The 20,379-nt window shown below is 44.5% G+C and overlaps 1 protein-coding gene across 13 annotated transcripts in view; it reads right to left on the bottom strand.

The window, feature by feature from the left end:
* CASK (calcium/calmodulin dependent serine protein kinase) overlaps positions 1 to 11,462 on the bottom strand; it is a 318,758-nt gene extending 307,296 nt beyond the window's left edge. For 6 of the 13 annotated variants that reach the window (XM_083172652.1, XM_083172659.1, XM_083172649.1 and 3 more), the window contains exon 1: positions 10,955 to 11,461. In XM_083172652.1, the coding sequence (XP_083028778.1) occupies positions 10,955 to 11,013 (59 nt within the window). In that variant the 5' untranslated portion in view covers positions 11,014 to 11,461. Of the gene's footprint in view, positions 1 to 10,954 lie in introns of all 13 variants that reach the window. The other 7 variants (XM_083172657.1, XM_083172654.1, XM_083172653.1 and 4 more) reach the window with 4 other exon arrangements.
* Positions 11,463 to 20,379: the final 8,917 nt, after the last annotated feature.

The following is a 20,379-nucleotide window of genomic DNA, read 5'->3' on the forward strand; positions in this document are numbered from 1 at the left end:
CACATGAATTATTAAGTGAATAGTTCCTGTGCACTTAGGAGGATATTCAGAGATAACCACTGCTGTGCAAATTGGCACAGCGATCAATTATCAAATGAACGCGCATGCATAAGTTAGTGTTCCTTCTAGGAACCAAATGGGGCAAGGCGCTGGTGTATCTGGGGCAGCATAAGAGGGGCGGACCGGGCACGCCAACGTCACTAAAGGGGGCGTGCCCGGACTGCCACGTCACAAAAGGGGGCATGCCCGGGCCGGCGTGTCACTAAAGGCAGCGTGCCCAGGCCGCCGCATCACTGAAGGGGGCGTTCACGGCTGTAACTACGTCCCTGAGCTGCCGGGAAAGCGCCTGGCACCACCATCTTTGGCGGCGCTGGGCTTCACCAGTGCACTCTGTCGGGACAGACAGCAGGCTCTTTTAGCAGGGCGCTGCTAGAGGGGCAGGGCGCATTTTGACCTATAAAAATCAGGCAGGGCGCAGTGCCCCGCTAAAAAAGCCTAGCTGGAACACTAAGTATCGCAGTACACAAGTAGGAGGCTAAAAAGCGACTCTCGCAACTTCACTGACAGGAAGCCGGGAATTTGGGTGTGGTAATTTTCTGGGAGTGTCAGGAAAAATTCAGTCATGCCCAAGCCTTTTCAGGGAGCACGTGTGATGTCAGCTCCAGCCTCGATCAGCATGTTTCTATTGCACAATTGTGAAGAGTGAGTTAAGCACAGACTTCATAAACTGGAAAATAGTTTGCTAGGGAGTGAGATGCATATGGATAATAGAGACCCCCTTGAGGTCTGCGTAGACATATGGGGAATAGATAAGAATTTTTGGAAGCTCACTCACTGCTAGGCTACAGCCCAGAGACATGCCAATGCTCAGCAACAAATGCTGGAAGCAGGCTCTCTACACCATTCACACAGCGCCCGCATACTGGTAATATCCGGAGCACGATGCGGCCTTTCTATGAATTAATCCCCAAAACCCGAGTTGCACCCTTTTAGTCAGCTGGTGACCCTGGTTTTTGAATTTAAGATCCGGGAAAAACCCTGGTAAATTCCAGGGTTGAAGCCCAGGCAATTTTGATCCTGGTGGACCCTTTCAAACCTGGGTCTACCCTCTGGGTTTATTTTCCTGTCTGAAAAGGGGTATAATTGATATTAGCAGTCATTTCCGAGACCATATATAGGAAAGAGCAGAGCAAGAAAAAAAAAATCCTTAAAAGACTTCACATCATAAAATCTCTCCTCCAACCAATCCACAGTTCACATTTAGACCTGCAAGGATTTTAAAAATGTGTGTGGGGGGGGGGGGGGGGAGATTTAACCAGAACATTGTTAAATAATAATTAAAAAGAACAATAAATTATACCTATAGATCTGCCATTGCCATGCTTGTACGTACGTAAATTTCAAATGACGACACTTCTCTGGAGCTGGACACAACTATGCATCCAGACCGGTAGTATTCAGGCTGCAGGGAAAAAAGCAGCTAAATGTTTGGTATCAAAAACTACAATTCCCATTACGGCGGCTGGCTCTAGGGAATTAGCGTTGTTTTATTAATTGCTGCTAAACCATGGCGTCCTGAATCCTGATTCAATTATCTGCCCTATATCCTGTGTTTCTGATCTAGAGTAAAGGTCAGAAGAACATAGCCTGAGTCACCAAGAACTGCAGCCACCACCCAAAAACAAGTGGTTCACCAAGAGATCAAAGAGAGTCAATCATAGTCAGCGCCAGAAGATGGCACCAACTGGTTCCCAAACAACCACGACAAAACTTTTGAGTCACGGTGCCCTAGAGCATAAAAAAATAAAAATTTCAAAGGCACCCCTAGGCCAAAATGTTCTTAAAAAAAAAAAAAAACACAATTCTGAATTTTTTTGTAACAAATTGTGTTTAGGTCATCCTGAAGATCAATTATGTGGCAAGGGACAGGATATGCTTTGGTTTCCCCACATGTTAGGATTGGCCACTAACACTGGTTTTGCATATTACATTGACCATAAATAATCTGAATTGGTCCTGGACCACCAACCCATAGCACCCCTGGGTGCCACAACACACAGTTTGGGAACCACAGAGCTTTTCAAATGTTTCTCCATTTGGCTGCAATCAGCTGCTATTGTTATTCCCATTCAAAATGTCCTTGTTTTTTATTCTTCCATTTATTTCCTGCCTTCTTGCATTTCTATTGTTACTGTTTATTTGCATATTAGATTTCACCTAGACCCGAATAAAAGCTACGTCAATGCTTTGTCCTACACACCTTGGCGCACCTGCTATTTATCTCTTATAGTTACCACGGTTTTGTATTTTACTGATGTGCTAGACTAGACCAGTGGTGTGGTCTAAAACAGTGGTTCCCAACCTGAATACAACAAAGACCAGTTGGTGGTACTTGAAATTATTATTGGTAATGGCGGAAGAAGATTCCCAATGGTGGAAGAAGAAGTCTCTCACTGCTTTTGCCTGACCAGCAATCCACTACAGCTACTCGTACTGCCTGAAGACATGAGAGTTTATCTGGAGGAAGCAGAACCATTCATTTACAGGCATTAGCAGAACCCCTGCAGACACTACCACTCCTTCGCTACTCCTTATTATAAGAACACGCATACTCCTCACTTCCACTCCCCTTGTAAGTACTGTGGCTATTTTATTTTGATATATTTTAAGTTGAGAGGATGGGGTATGAATAAATAAAAAGCCTAATTAATGGTGTATGGGAGAGAAAAAAGGTTAGGTTTATGGTATTTGAAAAACAAAATTAAATATTTATTAGAAATAAAAGGGGAAAACTCAAATGTGTAGCAGCACCACAATTGTTCTGTTCAGGCGTCCATTTATATTTATGCCCCCCCAAAGCACTGGACTTTGAAAAGGAGGCTTCAGCAGTCTAAAGCAATACCCCATATCAACTGTAAAAAAGCCTGTCTGGATATATTCCACTAACCCCAACGCAAAAAAAAAGTATTGTCAATAACACACTCACTGTGTTCCTTCTAGGAACCAACCGCTGGAGGGGCGGACCGTGCACGCCAACGTCACTAAAGGGGGCGTGCCCGGCCGTAACTACGTCCCCGAGCTGCCGGGAAAGCGCAGTGCACCGCAATCTATGGCGGTGCTGGGCTTCACCGGTGCACTCCGGCGGGCAGGCAGCAGCGCCCCGCTAAAACAGCCTAGCGGGAACACACACACATATATATTTAGTAAAAGAAACACCGGCACTACTGGGGACATAAGTAACTGACGCAAGAAAATTATTGCTTGCCATTCAAATGCAGTGCTTGAGATAGGACACAAACATTGATTAATTCATATTTTGAAACCTTGTTTCATACACAAATAAAATAGATTTGTATTCCATGTGTTTGATGTATACAGTATATATATATATATATATATATATATATATATATACATACACATACATACATACACACACACACACACACACATACATACAAATTGCGTAATATGGAATAACGCGTTATTCAAAATTCTTTTGGTCCCGAGCATTTTGGATAAGGGCTACTCAACCGGTAATAGAATTTTAGAGGAGCAACTCATACCCCCTTTTACACCCAAATCCCAGATCCGACCCAGTATTTGGAACACGTTTCCAATCCAGGCTGGATGCGGGAATTTTCCAGTTTACACTGTGGTGTAAACGAGGGCATTGCTTGGAGATGACTTCGCCGAGACCGCCGATCGCCGTGCATAACGACAGACGGGATTCAATGTCCCGCCTGCCGATGGGCGCAAAGGTGGCATGGCCGCGAAAACGGCCGTGGATTGTCGATCTGCGGCCCAGAGAATGACAATCCACGGCCGTTATCGGCAGAACAGGCCCAACAGCTTCTGAAGTTGGGCCCGTTCTGCCGTCATCCCGCATCAATGCTGTCGTTAATGACAGCATTGAATAGGGAGACGCCGCTATTTCCCACAGCAGATTGCATATGGCCCATAATTAACATGACAAGTTAGGGTATTTGGTGAGTGGAGCTAGAAACCCGATTTAACCCTTTGTTGCATACTGTTGCAAATTTGTTACATACCAATATACATATAGGTATACCACGTGTATCAAATTTGCTACAAAGAGTTGTTCAATATAAATCTTATTTTTTTGCCTGTGTTTTTTCCTTGTCAGTACAATACACAAGCATGAAAATATATTAAAAAAAAAAAAAAAATTAAATCATGCAAGGAAGGGTTAAAGAAAGCAGAAAGACACATGTAATTCACATTTGTACTCTAAAAGGACAGGCATGTCTAAACTGTGGCCCTCCAGCTGTTGTTTAAATACACATCCAGCATGCATTGCCATAGTTTTAGTATTATCTAATAGCAAAACTGGGGCAAGGCATGATGGAACTTGTAGTTTCACAACAGCTGGAGGGCCATAGTTTGGACATGCCTGCTAAAGGGTCTTTGATTCAACTCCAAGTACCTGGTACGTAGCCCAAAACATTAAAACTTCCATCCCTACCTATTTCACGATCACCACCCATTTACTCGAAATAATACTGTGGGGGTTATCCTATTAGCAGTGGTACTTCACTGCCACTAATAGGATAGCTTCTGACTAACCTATTAGTCTCAATACAAGCGACCATCACCACCCCCCAATACCATTTCATAAACCCTGATAATCAGCTGCTGGACTGAAATATCAAATGGGGAGCAGGGATATCGACCGATCACAGGTCAATTTAGCCTGTTACTTTAAAAACCCGACACTAATTGGATCCAACGATAATGAACATCAGTCAAGCCAGCCATTTTTACATTGGAAAAATAGTATAATGCCCTATATAAGAAGTATAGGGCTTGGGAACTACAGCTAGCTAATACAACTTGACTTCTGTATCAGTAACAAAATGGTCTCTCATCAATCACCTACAGACTTTTGCTGTAGAAGGCCACAGAGAGCTGAATGAGCAGAGAATTGGGGATAATTTGACAGAATCGGGAAGCCACACCTGAACTAAAAAAAAAAAAAAACACTATGTTCATACACATTCTCACTACCAAAGCACAATTGTGTACCTCTAACTGTACTTGCAGATCTGCATCACACATCAGCGATCCAAACATGATCTGAGAGAAGAAGCTGTACACAGTCCTAGCCTCATATAGTAAACAAAAACCATGAGCCATGCCATCTGCACTACACTAATACTTTTCCAAAAAAAAAAAAAAAAAGACGTGCTAAAGCGTCTGGACTTGAAGCTATTACAACGATATTTTACTTAAGAAAAGGAGTTGAATTCTACAGAATGTTGCTGCCGAACCTTCACTTTATGCAAACGTTCTTACAAATTCCTTTTTGAGAGCTTGTTTATTTGCTTACTTATTTACAAATAAATTGTATGCACTTCCAAATGCTATGGATTAGGCATTCAATCAGTGCAGACTAGTTCTTAGCAGAATCATATCTTCATTGCAATAGTATGAACTCTGTCAGGGAAACTTTTAACCAGGTTTGTGATTTTGGCCCATTCCAGCAGATTAGCAACAGACCCTTCGTGTAGGTTGAATGATGCTGGAGACAGATTCTCAATTGGAATGGAGTTTGGGGATAGATTTACTATAACCACAGTTTGTCAAAACTATTCAACCAACGGTGGCCTTGACCAATACAGTAGTTTTACACAGATAATGTGGACAAACGAGGCCCATTCTGGTTTACCATTAATTCTTTAGGGTTAAAAAAAAATAAAAATAAAAAAAAGCAGATGTTCACCAGTTTTGACAATATGTTGTGATGTAGAATATACCCATACCCTAAACTTGCCATTGTAGAATACTCACATTTATGTTGTTTCACCATTCCATTGTGGCTTTGGCCTTTTGTTTGGCATTATTATCCTGCGAAAAGGCTAACTTTCCCAAACTTCAGTTTTCTATCAGACTGAAGCAGTTGTCTTGCAATGACCAATGGTAATATATATACCGTCTTTCCCCGATAATTAGACCTACCCCGATAATAAGCCCTACCCCAGATTTTGGACGCTGGTCCAAAATAAGCCCTCCCCCAAAAATAAGACCTACCATTTTCCCCATGTAATTGTATGTACACCTGTGTAGCCTCCGCTCGGCCCCCGCTGACCCCCGCTGCCCTCCGCTCACTCACCAGCAGCACCGCAGCTCCCGTTCCCAGGGATGCATTGCGGTAGGCGCGGCGTGACGTCACGCCGCGCACATCGCGCCGCGCACATCACGCTGCTGGCTGCTGCTCACCACACAGCACCATCAACGAAAATGCAGTAAAACTTCAAACAAACAGGTGTGTAGCCTCCGCTCGGCCCCCGCTTACTCCCGCTGACCCCGCTGACCCCCGCTGCCCTCCGCTCACTCACCAGCAGCACCGCAGCTCCCGTTCCCAGGGATGCATCACGCGGCTGACTGGCTGACTGGCTGGCTGGCTGCTGCTCACCACACAGCGCCATCAACGAAAATTCAGTAAAACTTCAAAGAAACAGGTGGGGGCATGTAAAATACCTGCACATTAAATTGTGGGGCTATTAAAATAAGCCCTCCCCCGAAAATAAGACCTATGGTCTTTTTTGGGGGGAAAAAAAAAATAAGACAGTGTCTTATTATCGGGGAAACACGGTATATATCCTGCAGACCACACATGGAAGTGCAGCTAAATACAAATGTGATGTTCACCAATAACAAAACACATAATAAGTATCTAGTTCTCCTCACCAGTGTATATTATAAACAGATAAATTCCAATGTAAGAAAGTTCCATGCTCCTCAATGGCAGCAGCTTCCTTATTTGGGTTTCAATAAAGTGCGCACACACCACTTACCAATGCGTTAGAGCGCGCTCTGTCTGAGGTCTGCTCCCAGTATCATCAATGGCCGCAATAATTGGCAAGATGTTCCCAAGTTGCCCCTTCATTACCTTGGGGTCACCCAGTGCTCTCCGCAATGTCCAAGGGACATGGGTGCTGCCATAATACCCAGGATCAGTGGACTTCAGAACACCTGGCTATGGACTCCAGCATGAGTCACATGATCCACGTAAATCCAGGGACTTTCACTTTCTGTTCAAACTTCTGTTGCAGCAGCCACTGCGAGGGATAAAAACCAGGCTACCTGACTCCTCCAGTGCCTTGCACAAAATGTATTTTTCCTGTAGTGAATCTCCATAGACAGCATCTAGGCCTGCGCTTCTAGTGTCCTGCTGCTACACTTTCCCTGGATATCCTGCTGCCAGTTTCCAGCCTGCTGTGTTCCATCTCCAGTGTCACTATTAGGATATCTGGGCTCCGCCCAGGAATCACTAGCCAAGATACCCCATTGGCTTCAAGGCTGCAGTACCACATCACCAGTTCCCAGATCGATTGAACCACCATCAGCTCCCAGGCTGATGTACCACATCGGTTTCCAGACCAAATTATAGCCTTTCTATTTCCAGAGGCCTCCACTGGTCCACCAAGGTCACAGCCAGGAGCTCAGAATATACCAACGCTGACAGTACCTGTGTGCTTATAAGCACAGATACACTACACTAAACAAAAGTGACTGGACACTGACAAAAAATAGATCAATGAGATTTAACTGATGTCCGTATTTAGCAGGTCCACGACATAACGATTGCTACAGACTTCTTGGCAAACTGTCCACAAGTACCATGACAACAGCAGGGGATATTTTTGCCATGTGACCAACTGTGACATTATTTGATCCAGCCAACACTATAGGCTGTGCGGTGTGCTGACACCCTCTGCACACGTGCTGAATCTTCCTCTCCCAGAGGCCACTGCACCTCAGTGCCTAATGCATGTGCGTTTTTTCCAGAACATTCTGGTCAGCCCCACAGGGTATGCATGATATCTCTCAAGATGTCATGTGCACCCTAAAGTCAGCAGGCTCCGAATCCAGGGACAGCACTGTCCCTACTGCTGTGAATGAGCAAAGACACCTACACCATCGATAGTGGCTAAACTTATCTGAAAAAAGGCCATCATAAAAATAAAAAAAAATGGGTCATCATGCTCAAGGGACTCTCGCCCAAATGAAACAACAACTGAATTGCTCCATCGGGCACCATCTAATGGCTGACATGAGGTAAGACAATTGAATCGCATCAGGATGTACTATGAGACTTTACTGATTCACATAAAAACTATATACCGGTAATTTTGTCCAGGAATTCATGTGTAAAACACCAACAAAATACATGCCACTGTTTATATTAACAAATAACTAAACAATGCCACACCAAGATTCAGAACAAAAAACACCATTTGAATTAAAGACCATGGATTTTCACAGCATGTTGAACTGAACGCATTTATTTCCTGGTGATCCTTCCTACTTACATCAGGTAATGTGCACATGTTGGTTTGACAAATGAAAGTAGATTAGAAGCTAAATATAATACACTGCACAATATACATTTTACCTAGCAAACAGTACACATTAGCTACATTACCATAGACAATTGCTGACACATTTCTTAATACATCGTCACCAAAGTAAAAAAAAAATAAAAAAAAGGTATCTATAATGCTGCCGCATTTAAAATTCACTTTTACTTATAAATAACTTAATATTGCATTCCATTTCATGCATTTATCCAGGCACTATAAACTTTCATGCACTATTACTCTTGTAGTAATATTCTATTGAAATGGAAGGCTTGCTTTCTCATGTGACAAGCTAGCAGTTGTGAGCCCTAACTAATTACACATCGGGGTAGCTAAATTGCTCTAATCCAGGTTTTTTTTTTCATCCCAAATGCAGAGAACCACTCTACAAACTAAAATTAATGCTGCTACTAAAAAGGTACTTAGATGGGTTTCAAAATGTATCAATAATTATACATATTACATTTGCTAACAATTTGTAACTGACTATAATAAATAACCAGAGTATTGCAATGCTAAAATATTACATAACAAAACAAAAAATGCATGCAATAATATACACACCCCTCCAAATAAGAAAAAGCATCATTCAGTTTTAGGTTACCTCAGATAAACTGCAGCTCGCTGCCTTGAGCCTGCACATACGAGTGCTCCATCACATGGAAATCATAAGGATTCAATTACTTAACGTTCATTTTTCACCAATTGTGTAACTTTTCAACATTAGAAATCTGCACCTACAGCACATCAAATATCTTTTGACCAAGGGCATGGTTTCACACACACACACATCCAGAAACAAAATACTACAATGTGAAACAATAGCTTAGGTATTCCTTTCTATTGAAATCTGTAGAAACAGGTCAAGTTGCCTTTGGTTTCATATTTTTATATTGTCACACAAAAAGTAAAGGAGGCAAGAAATAAAAATTGTTTGTGACCTTGAGCAGCACACAGAATAAATCTGACTATAATAATCAGACTGTAGTGGGTGCATTTCTAAAGATCAAAAAGGTACAAGAATAGGCCTTCTAGAGATGGATGCAGCAAAATCATCAACATAACCAAGGGATTTGCAGTGGCATCCTACTGGCAGTGGGAAAATCAGATATGACAGGCAGTGATATCAGAGATTGGGTGGAGTGGAAAGTGATGGGGGGGGGGGGGGGGGTGTAGACTCCAACCTTCATAAAAACTAGTAATAACAGCAAGCAGGGGTCCAAAAAGACATGAGTGGGTGTGGGAATCACAGGAACCAATATAGCTCAGTCACTGTCCACCTTTACTTGTATAAAAAGTCAGAAATTAAAAACCAAGGTAGGAAAAGGCATTATTTTCTTTCCCATGTGAATAAGCCTTAAAGTCTCAAAACAATATCAAAAAGATTGTTAACAGTTGACTTTTTAAAGCCATACTTTTTCTGCCTAGTCCTATCTTGTAACCTTGTTTCCCCTAAACAGAAATTTTTACCTTCGCAGTACAACCTCATTCACACATGACCAAAACTTCCATTTATATGTAAGCTGTTAGCCTACAAACAAGCACAAAGCAAAATCTAAAAAAATAAATAAAAAAAAACACTGGTTCATCTCTAAACAGAGATCTTGATATTCACTATTAGCCAGACAAAAACAAGGTGTAAACTTCTATGTATATTCAAATGTAGCAAATTACTACAAATCCTCTATTATAAAAGTGAATGATTACTTGTGTTTGGGTTTTTTGTTATTGTTTTCAAAGAGCATCAGGGACCAAAAGGAAATGTGATCTACAAGAAGCACATGATGGCAATGTCTCCACATACAACTGGAAACGGTGCCTATATGGGTCACAGAAAGAGTATTAAAGGCAAACACCACCATACCAACAAATACCATAAACACAGACATTTTGACATTCAGCAGAGAGCCAGGAATGAGTAGGCGGTGCTAATGGCTGGATAAATCATGCACAGTAAAGTCCAACCACCTCCTACTTCTAATAACTTGAAATTGAGCAGCTTTTCAAGAATTACTCTGCAAAACCGAGGTGACACCGATGACAAAGGTGGTGGCTATTAATTCCCACCTGTGGTGTGCTTCGTGCAACGCTAGTGAACCGTGCACAGCCTTTTGACTGCAAGGCTTGCATCTGTGATCTGTCACATCTCAGGACCCTTGTATGAAAGCCATCTTAAGAGAGAGAACTGACTCTGCACATCTCACTCCTGGTGACACTATCCCATTTATCAGGGGACAGGGATGGAGAATATAGAAGCCTTGTTCCGCCTTAGATGAGAACCATATGGTCACAGCCAGCTAACGCAACATCATCAGTCGTGTGGAATTGGGTGGATAACACACAGGTAATCCAAGCACTGCAAAATGCCCTGCCTATACCAAGCCGTGAATTACTGAGCACATTACAAAGATACCACTGACATCAGGAACATGCAGAGATCCTGCTTGTGTGTGCGATCATTGCAAATGCATTACACATGAAATCTGATTTACTGCAAATGTCATTGTGCAAGAAGCCATACATTATTTACACCAAGCACAGGTCCAGGAGAATATAGAGCTCCAACTTACTTGCCAATCACCTCACACAGCTCATACACATCCTCAAACAGCACATCGTCGTCGGCCATGGTCCTGAGGGAAAATTCAATGAAACCACAAGAGAAAAGCAATGCAGAATTGAGGTGCAGCCGCGGAGGTGTGATGGGGTCCCAGGTGGAGGATGGCTGCAGTAATCCTGGTGACAGAGGCGAGAGGTGACACTAGACGCTGCACCCTTTAATCAATGGACCGCGGCAAGCGGCCGCTCTACATCTAAGGGCCGCCGCTCAGCCAGCGCTCCGCCATCCCAGGGAAACCGAGCGCCTCTCGGCGCCGAGACACACTGGACAGAGACCGCGCCTCAAGATGCCACCGCTCGCGAGCAGCGCGTTCCCGGTTAAATGGCGGTGTCCGTTCCGGAGGTAACCGTGTCCCACATTTCAAACTGACGCGGGAGCGCGCACTGCTTTCTCCCCCTGATGCTCGGAGGTAGGGCCGCACGCGTCCCCGACACCGCCCGTGTCGTAGATGACGTCGGGTCGCGAGCACGCGTCCTCCTCCCCTCCACCTTTTTCCAACTATCCTATGGCAATGGTGGCGGTGCCGCGGGTGCGCGCCCCCGGCACAGACTAAGTTGAACGTGTAGCGCGCTCCTGGTGTCAGTGACGTGCACGCTGCCTGGAGTGACAGGGTATGGGAGAGGGACACACACGGCTATGGACGATGAGCAGCGCGCAGATTGCAGTGAGGGAGGGAATCTGCTGCTACCGGACTAATTCATCCTCACTTGCTACATTTCCGTCGGATTTATCGCCCAGTCACTACAGCTGGTTGTAAGACAGCCACCCGCCAATAGGAAAAAAGTGGGCGGGACTAGCTGCTGACTGATCGGCCAATGACTCTAATGAGAGGTGGAGTGACAGCCATGTAGTCCTATGAAATGCACTAAGTAGATAAATTGCCTTAGTCACGTGTATAGAGTGTGAGTGCTGGATGCTGGGCTGCCATTACCTTTATATTGCTCAAGGAAAGTCCCACATTTAGTGGATGAGTATATGGAAAAGTTAATTGCAATTTTAACTTTTAAGAAAATAATGAAATTGATATGCACTGTTATTAATTTGTAAATTATTGTCCCTTTAAATGTGTTGATGAACTCTACATCTTATGTCTTCATACCCTCCAACTCTACCGAATTTGCCGGTACAGTACCGTTTTTTAACAGTCTGTATCGGCAAATATAGTTTGTACCGAATGTACCGATTTTTGTCACTCACTGTGTGCGCCACAAATCATTCCTCCTCCTGGCTGAGCTCCTGGGCCCTACGGCTCCGTGTGCTGCCTGGTGCACCGGCTCTTTCCCTCCATTCCCATGAGTGCATTGCGGGCCGGTCCCATGCGTCATGACGTCACGCGCCAGCACCGCGCACCCTGCGCACTCAAGGGAAAGGCTGTCTCTCTCAGCCCTCACTGTCTGCGCATGCGCAGACTGAGAAACTAAGGGATCTTGACATCTTTGTAGATCCAGTACAGAGTAGCAAGTAGGTGGCTCAGCCAGGCTGCACTTTTACTAAATCTCCAGTCTTGACTCTATCCAGCATCTTGTGCCTGTTTGCCCTTCAGCTCATGTCACATGGCGTGTCTTGGTGGGCTGCTAGCATATTAAATAAGTATATTTAATATACTTATTTCTTAAATAAGTATATTAAATATACTTATTTAATATGCCAGCAGCCCACCAAGCCACCATGTGACATGAGCTGCAGCAGGTGCTGAGCTGGGGGGCAGGGTGCCTGGGGACGTGACCATGCCCACTTTACCCATGGCCACGCCCCTTCCTAAATGTGTACCGATTTCTGCCCTTCAAATGTTGGAGGGTATGTGTCTTTGAAGACAGTTGCTGATAAGTTTTATGACTTGTTCTCGAGCTGTGCCATAAAACAACATTGGTAATGAGAATTTATATTGTATATCATTCTGTATTAAAAGTTAATTGCCCCAAATACTCATCTGTACAATAAAGCGCTATGTACCACTGCTGTCATGTGCAGTGGAGTGTGTTCTTCATTAGTTCCAACCACATTGACAAAGACAGGATAGTTGAGAAGGGAATGCTGTCAATATGCTGGCGGTCGGAATCCCGACTGCCGCAATGCCGGCACTTTGTCCCTTTATGGGTGTCCACGACACCCATAGAGGGAAAATAAATTAATGTGCCGAGCCTAGCGAGGCACCAGGCCCGCTGCGTGGTCAGCGTAGCGAGCCCGCAAGGGGGGGCAATCCACACCCCCCCCCCTTGTCGGCATTACGGCATCGGTATTTAGACCGCCGGGATACCGACCGCCGGCATTTCATACCGGACCCTTGAGAAGAGCTGGCATAGCGTAAGTATACAGGGGCATGGCTGGATTCACAGGTCCAAAACTGCAATGATTTAAGAGACAGTGGATTGGAAGTTTTGCCATTGTCCCACTATCCACTCCACAGATAAATGGGTAACATCACCTATCTTCATTTTTAAAAGCTTTAGTAAATGAACCCTTACAGGTCTGTTCTGCACAAGAAACAACAATCCTTATGCCCAGCTCTCTTTCTCTTCTGCTGATTGTGAACAAAACATGGTAAAAGTAAACACAATGATGGGACAATATTCATCTAAGATAGATACAAAAAATTATCAGGTTAAGTGCGCAAATAAAAACCAGATGCAGCTCAGTGCAACATACAAAGTGAAATCCCACTTTCACTTATACCCCTTTTACACCAAAACGCCGGGTCGCACCCGGCTTTTTTAGACCCAGGTTCAAGCCGGGTGCGACCCAGCGTTTAGTGCCATTTACACCGGGCGCAATGTCATCTCCAAGCGCCAATCACCGCCGCGCTCCGCCGGAATGCTGCTGGGGGCAGCCCAGCACTAAGGTAAGCTGCTAGGCTGCCCCCAGTCCCCGCGCACACTCCCCCCGCCGTCGCACAGGAGGTGAATGGATGCCGCACACAGGCATCCGTTCACCTCCCTCCCCCGCTGCTGCTGCTGTCTGCAGGGTAGAGCAGACAGCAGCGCCGGCTGTCAGTGACTGTCAGGCTGACAACCCGTCCAACCTGCGGACGCTGCGGTCCGCAGGTTGGACGTTCCCCATTCATGTAAATGGGAGCCGGGTCATCCGACCCGGCGTTCCCATTTACACCGCCCTCTACCCAGGTCCTAGCCGTGTTCTACCCAGGTCAGGACCTGGGTAGAAGTCCTGTGTAAAGGGACACGGCGTTAGGGATTTACACCGCCGAAGATCCGGGTCTGACCCGCCGCTGACCCGGATTTTTCGGCGGTGTAAAAGGGGTATTAGATAATACACAGAATACAGTGAATGGTATGGCTCCGAGTGCCACTGGTGTTTGCAGGTCAAATATTACACCAAAAAGTGAATGATAATACAGTTACCACAATAGGGGATAAATCCCATATATAGTTGGCAGATGTCACTTATCCAATATGGATTCCATAGGCTCTATATAAATACAGAAAAGAGCAGAATAGTGCAATATGTCTTAAGCATAGGACATTTAATGAGATTTTGCACTTACAAACGTAGACAAGTTTTATGCTCTATAACTTGTCCAGCCCAGGGAGGAGCTCGTCCGGACCTTTTTTAATGAGTTTGGGCCAGCCCACAGGTTAATGGCCCGGTTTCCCGGTGGGCCAATCCTCCCCTGATGTGACCAATCGGTAACTGTATATGCTTGTAAGAATTGGAACCTGTGCTTCTATGGCCATTACATAGGGGTACTGGTAGTGCTTTTTTTTCTTATGGGGAAAAAAGCACTCCTACTCCAGAAGAAACTACAAGCGATACGAGATTAGAGTAGCTTTTATACTATAGAAAGGTCTTCAGACACTTATTTTTCTTTCCAGAGTTATTTCACTAATGTCCTCATGTTTTTCTTTTACAAATGGTGGAGAATAAGAAAAGCTTGGAGAGAGATACTGTACTAACCAATCTGCTTCTAACTGCTTTTAGGCTGTGCATGAAATTTGGTTTATACAGTTCCTTTTCACTTAAGCTACAGATGTAGCGTGTCCCATCTTTGACCGGCGCTCGCCAGATCCCTTGCACTGGCGAGCGCTGGCGATAGAGACTGGGACGCGCGTGCGTCCCAGTTTCTCGCCGGCTGGGGGGGGGGCGGGAACCCTGTCCGTATCCGCTTCTGGGAGACAGACAGGGTTAAGTGGGGGGTGCGGCAAGGCGGCGGGGACCCAGGGCGACCCGCGGCGGGGACCCGGGGGGAGCCCCGTTGTAAGGGGACGCGCGGATCTCGTGCGCGTGCTTCCCCTTACGGCGGATGGCGAATCTTCCACCATCTCCTGCAAAGATGGCTCAAGCTCCATCTGTAGGTACACAGCTAAATATTTATCTGTCCAATATGTCTGCTGGGAACAAAAATATGGAAATGTAGGGAAATGTATGGGAGCAAGCAACAATCAACCATTGGCTGCCAAACACTGTTAAATAGAAAATGGACATTCAAAATTGGTTTATCCATTTGATTTAACAAATTTATCTGAACAATCGTTTTTGTCCATTTATCCATTTGATTTAACAAAGTTATCTGAACAATCGTTTTTGTCCATTTTCCTGCATTTGGGAGCAAGTGGTTTTTCTCCCATACATTGCCTGATTTTTGTTCCCACCAATCAGATTGCACAGAAGTTTTTTATTGTGTACCCAGCATTACAGTACTATTTTTGAATGACATTTTTTAAACCGCTATAGTTGTTGGTGCAGTGTAAAACCCTATGTAAGCATAATACAAAACTTACAGCTAAGTATTCTATAATAACCTAAAAATTTTCATATAAAAAAACTAGAAATAAAAGAGTAAATAATGTCTTTTTATATTATGACATTTTTAATTAAATATAAAAATACTAAATATGAAACAGATAAATAATCTAGAAAGCATAATAAATATCTGTAACATTAGGAAAACAAAGGAACAATTATAACAAGTCCACTGAGATTATTAAAATAATTAATAGTAAGATTAAAGGAGTGACAATCTGGGAGCCAGAGTCTTGTCTAGTATCCTCCATGATGAAAATGAACTTTATGGGTGAAATTTAATAGGATGAGAAATTCAGAAAGTGAGAGATTTGGTAAGAAGTCTCTTTTTTTTTTAAAGCGGCAATCATTTACATTTCAGAAACAAACTGGTTTTGCATACCTATACCTATCCTATTAAATTTCCCCCTACGCTTCTGAAAGGGGAATCAGTAATCCTTGATAAGTATTATGGATATATATATATATATATATATATATATATGTTTGTAGGTAGACTGGCACTCTCTTTACTGGGGAATGCGCCAAGGTGCCTTCCTCTTGATAACGTATAAATGGCAGAGTTGGATTGAGAGTCCTGGGGGGATCCCCAAAGAAACAGGCGGCACTCGATTGGCTGGATATGTAGAATTCAATTTTTATGTGCAAGTTTCAAACAAATACAAGCATATTGCCAACGTTTCAAGGCCGGTGCGGCTTTATCATCAGGGCTTGTGCAGAGAGAAAGTGCATGTAGTGCTGTGGAAAGTGGCACTGGCTTTGAAACGTTGGCAATATGCTTGTATTTGTTTAAAACTTGCACATAAAAATTGGATTCTACATATCCAGCCAATCGAGTGCCGCCTGTTTCTTTGGGGGTCCCCCCAGGACTCTCAATCCAACTCTGCCATATATATATATATATATATATATATAGCAACACTTATTCCTATCAAGGAAAAGAAACCAGCACTCACGATTTGGTGAAAAAGAAAACGATGTATTTCAACAGGTCATTTAGGTTATCAAGCTGTCTGCCATCCCAACAGCTGTTTCGGCCGGCAGCATGCCAGCCTTCATCAGGGGTAATAAACGGGTGTCCCCACAGGATATATATACACAAGATAATTGACATAAAAGGCGCCAATCCCGCCTCTAGCAAGCTCCGTCATGGAGCTGTCACTCAGCACCTCTAGCGGGGTGCGCGCGGCTATTTAGTTATCAGCCGGGGATGTGAGTGGGAATGGCTCGCAAAGGGAATCCTTTCGTGACGTCAGGGGATGCCCGCTGTCAGACGCGCTGACAACCGCGCTCTGTGATACAAGACACATGTGAGGGGGGTGTGTAAAGGATAAGTGTTGTCCGGCTGCACAGTGTTGTGCGGGACGGCTGTAGAGATGTTCGTGACAGCTCCCTGTCAGCGACATATGCAGCAAGAACATAACAATGGGTTTAAAGGCAGTAATGGTGATAATACAGTGGAGGTTTTCCCGCATTGATCTCATGAGCACCCGCTGACTTCATGCCAATTTCTGGTGTAGAGGTATTACATAAGCAAATGACTATATCATCGTATACAGTGTTAAGGTGCACTCAGGTACCGTACGTGAGATGCTGCACAGTAGCACGGTGGCATGTCGTGTGCATCCTCCAGAGTACATAGATGATTAACCCATGTGTTAATCACAAATATTATGCGCCATTGTAACAGATATCAGTAGGTATACTGCGATACCGTGTGTGGAGTAGAATACATTGCGTTATTAGACAAAGTATTTACTCTAACAATAGAGGTTACGGCACACGGCGGTGCTGGGGATTACGGGTACACTCAGGCACCGTGCGTGGTGTTATTACACTTCAGGGGTTGTGAAGTGTTAACACAGATTAGTGTTAGTCCCTGTATTATCAAATGTCAGCCAGTCTATATAAAGCAGCCCATCTTAAAGTCCTCGTTGAGTCCTTCAGGGGCCAAACAATTCAAGCGGTGGATCCACTGTAGTTCTCTTTGCAATAATAGTTTATCACGGTCTCCGCCTCTGTGCAGGGGTGGTATATGATCAATAGGTGAGCACTTCAGCTCACTTATTTTGTGTTGAAGTTCCTTGAAATGTCTGGCAACCGGTAGTGATTTCAAGTCCAGTTCACTTGTGCCCGGAGTCAGGCACTTTTTTATTGATGACCTGTGTTGGCTGATTCTCTCCTTAATCATCCGCGACGTCTTGCCGACGTAGACTAGGTCACAAGGGCAGATTAGAGCGTATACAATATACTTGGTGTTGCAATCAGTGAACAGAATTCTCTGCCTGTCAGCATCTGAGTATTGGAGGGTGGAGGTGATATCTGGTCCCGGTTGTTGAGACATAGGTGCAAGTAGGTGGTAATCACTTGCTCACAGTGTGTGGTCACAGTGGGTTGTGTGGAAAAAGGTATTGAAAAAGTAAAAATTTTTTATAATAAATGGGGAAAAAAAGGCGTGCAGTTAGCCTATAATAGCTACAGTAGGTGCACTGGTGATTAGGTTGGTGCTCTCCCTTCATAGGGTTAGTAAGATAATTTTACTTGGGCAAGGTGGCACTCAATCACAGTTAGCAATGGGGGAGCGGTGCAAGGTCCAGACTTAATTTCACAGCAACACTTATTCCTATCAAGGAAAAGAAACCAGCACTCACGATTTGGTGAAAAAGAAAACGATGTATTTCAACAGGTCATTTAGGTTATCAAGCTGTCTGCCATCCCAACAGCTGTTTCGGCCGGCAGCAAGCCAGCCTTCATCAGGGGTAATAAACGGGTGTCCCCACAGGATATATATACACAAGATAATTGACATAAAAGGCGCCAATCCCGCCTCTAGCAAGCTCCGTCATGGAGCTGTCACTCAGCACCTCTAGCGGGGTGCGCGCGGCTATTTAGTTATCAGCCGGGGATGTGAGTGGGAATGGCTCGCAAAGGGAATCCTTTCGTGACGTCAGGGGATGCCCGCTGTCAGACGCGCTGACAACCGCGCTCTGTGATACAAGACACATGTGAGGGGGGTGTGTAAAGGATAAGTGTTGTCCGGCTGCACAGTGTTGTGCGGGACGGCTGTAGAGATGTTCGTGACAGCTCCCTGTCAGCGACATATGCAGCAAGAACATAACAATGGGTTTAAAGGCAGTAATGGTGATAATACAGTGGAGGTTTTCCCGCATTGATCTCATGAGCACCCGCTGACTTCATACCAATTTCTGGTGTAGAGGTATTACATAAGCAAATGACTATATCATCGTATACAGTGTTAAGGTGCACTCAGGTACCGTATGTGAGATGCTGCACAGTAGCACGGTGGCATGTCGTGTGCATCCTCCAGAGTACATAGATGATTAACCCATGTGTTAATCACAAATATTATGCGCCATTGTAACAGATATCAGTAGGTATACTGCGATACCGTGTGTGGAGTAGAATACATTGCGTTATTAGACAAAGTATTTACTCTAACAATAGAGGTTACGGCACACGGCGGTGCTGGGGATTACGGGTACACTCAGGCACCGTGCGTGGTGTTATTACACTTCAGGGGTTGTGAAGTGTTAACACAGATTAGTGTTAGTCCCTGTATTATCAAATGTCAGCCAGTCTATATAAAGCAGCCCATCTTAAAGTCCTCGTTGAGTCCTTCAGGGGCCAAACAATTCAAGCGGTGGATCCACTGTAGTTCTCTTTGCAATAATAGTTTATCACGGTCTCCGCCTCTGTGCAGGGGTGGTATATGATCAATAGGTGAGCACTTCAGCTCACTTATTTTGTGTTGAAGTTCCTTGAAATGTCTGGCAACCGGTAGTGATTTCAAGTCCAGTTCACTTGTGCCCGGAGTCAGGCACTTTTTTATTGATGACCTGTGTTGGCTGATTCTCTCCTTAATCATCCGCGACGTCTTGCCGACGTAGACTAGGTCACAAGGGCAGATTAGAGCGTATACAATATACTTGGTGTTGCAATCGATTTTGTGTCTAATCTTATAAGTTTTCCCATCTTTAGGGTTAGTGAAGCGGTCTCCAATCTTCATGAATGGACAATTAGAGCATCCTGTGCACTTGTAGATACCATTCTTTTTGGATAGCCAGTTCCTGTTCATGGTCTTGTTGCGCGAGAAGTCGGTAACCACCAGCATGTCTTTGAGGTTAGGACCTCTTCTGTAGGCAAAGCGAGGAGGAGTTGCAAGTACTGGTCCCACTGGGTTAATCATCTATGTACTCTGGAGGATGCACACGACATGCCACCGTGCTACTGTGCAGCATCTCACGTACGGTACCTGAGTGCACCTTAACACTGTATACGATGATATAGTCATTTGCTTATGTAATACCTCTACACCAGAAATTGGTATGAAGTCAGCGGGTGCTCATGAGATCATTGCGGGAAAACCTCCACTGCATTATCACCATTACTGCCTTTAAACCCATTGTCATGTTCTTGCTGCATATGTCGCTGACAGGGAGCTGTCACGAACATCTCTACAGCCGTCCCGCACAACACTGTGCAGCCGGACAACACTTATCCTTTACACACCCCCCTCACATGTGTCTTGTATCACAGAGCGCGGTTGTCAGCGCGTCTGACAGCGTGCATCCCCTGACGTCACAAAAGGATTCCCTTTGC

Source organism: Crinia signifera, chromosome 2 (assembly GCF_055691185.1).
Source record: "Crinia signifera chromosome 2, ASM5569118v1, whole genome shotgun sequence".
Taxonomy (NCBI): domain Eukaryota; kingdom Metazoa; phylum Chordata; class Amphibia; order Anura; family Myobatrachidae; genus Crinia; species Crinia signifera.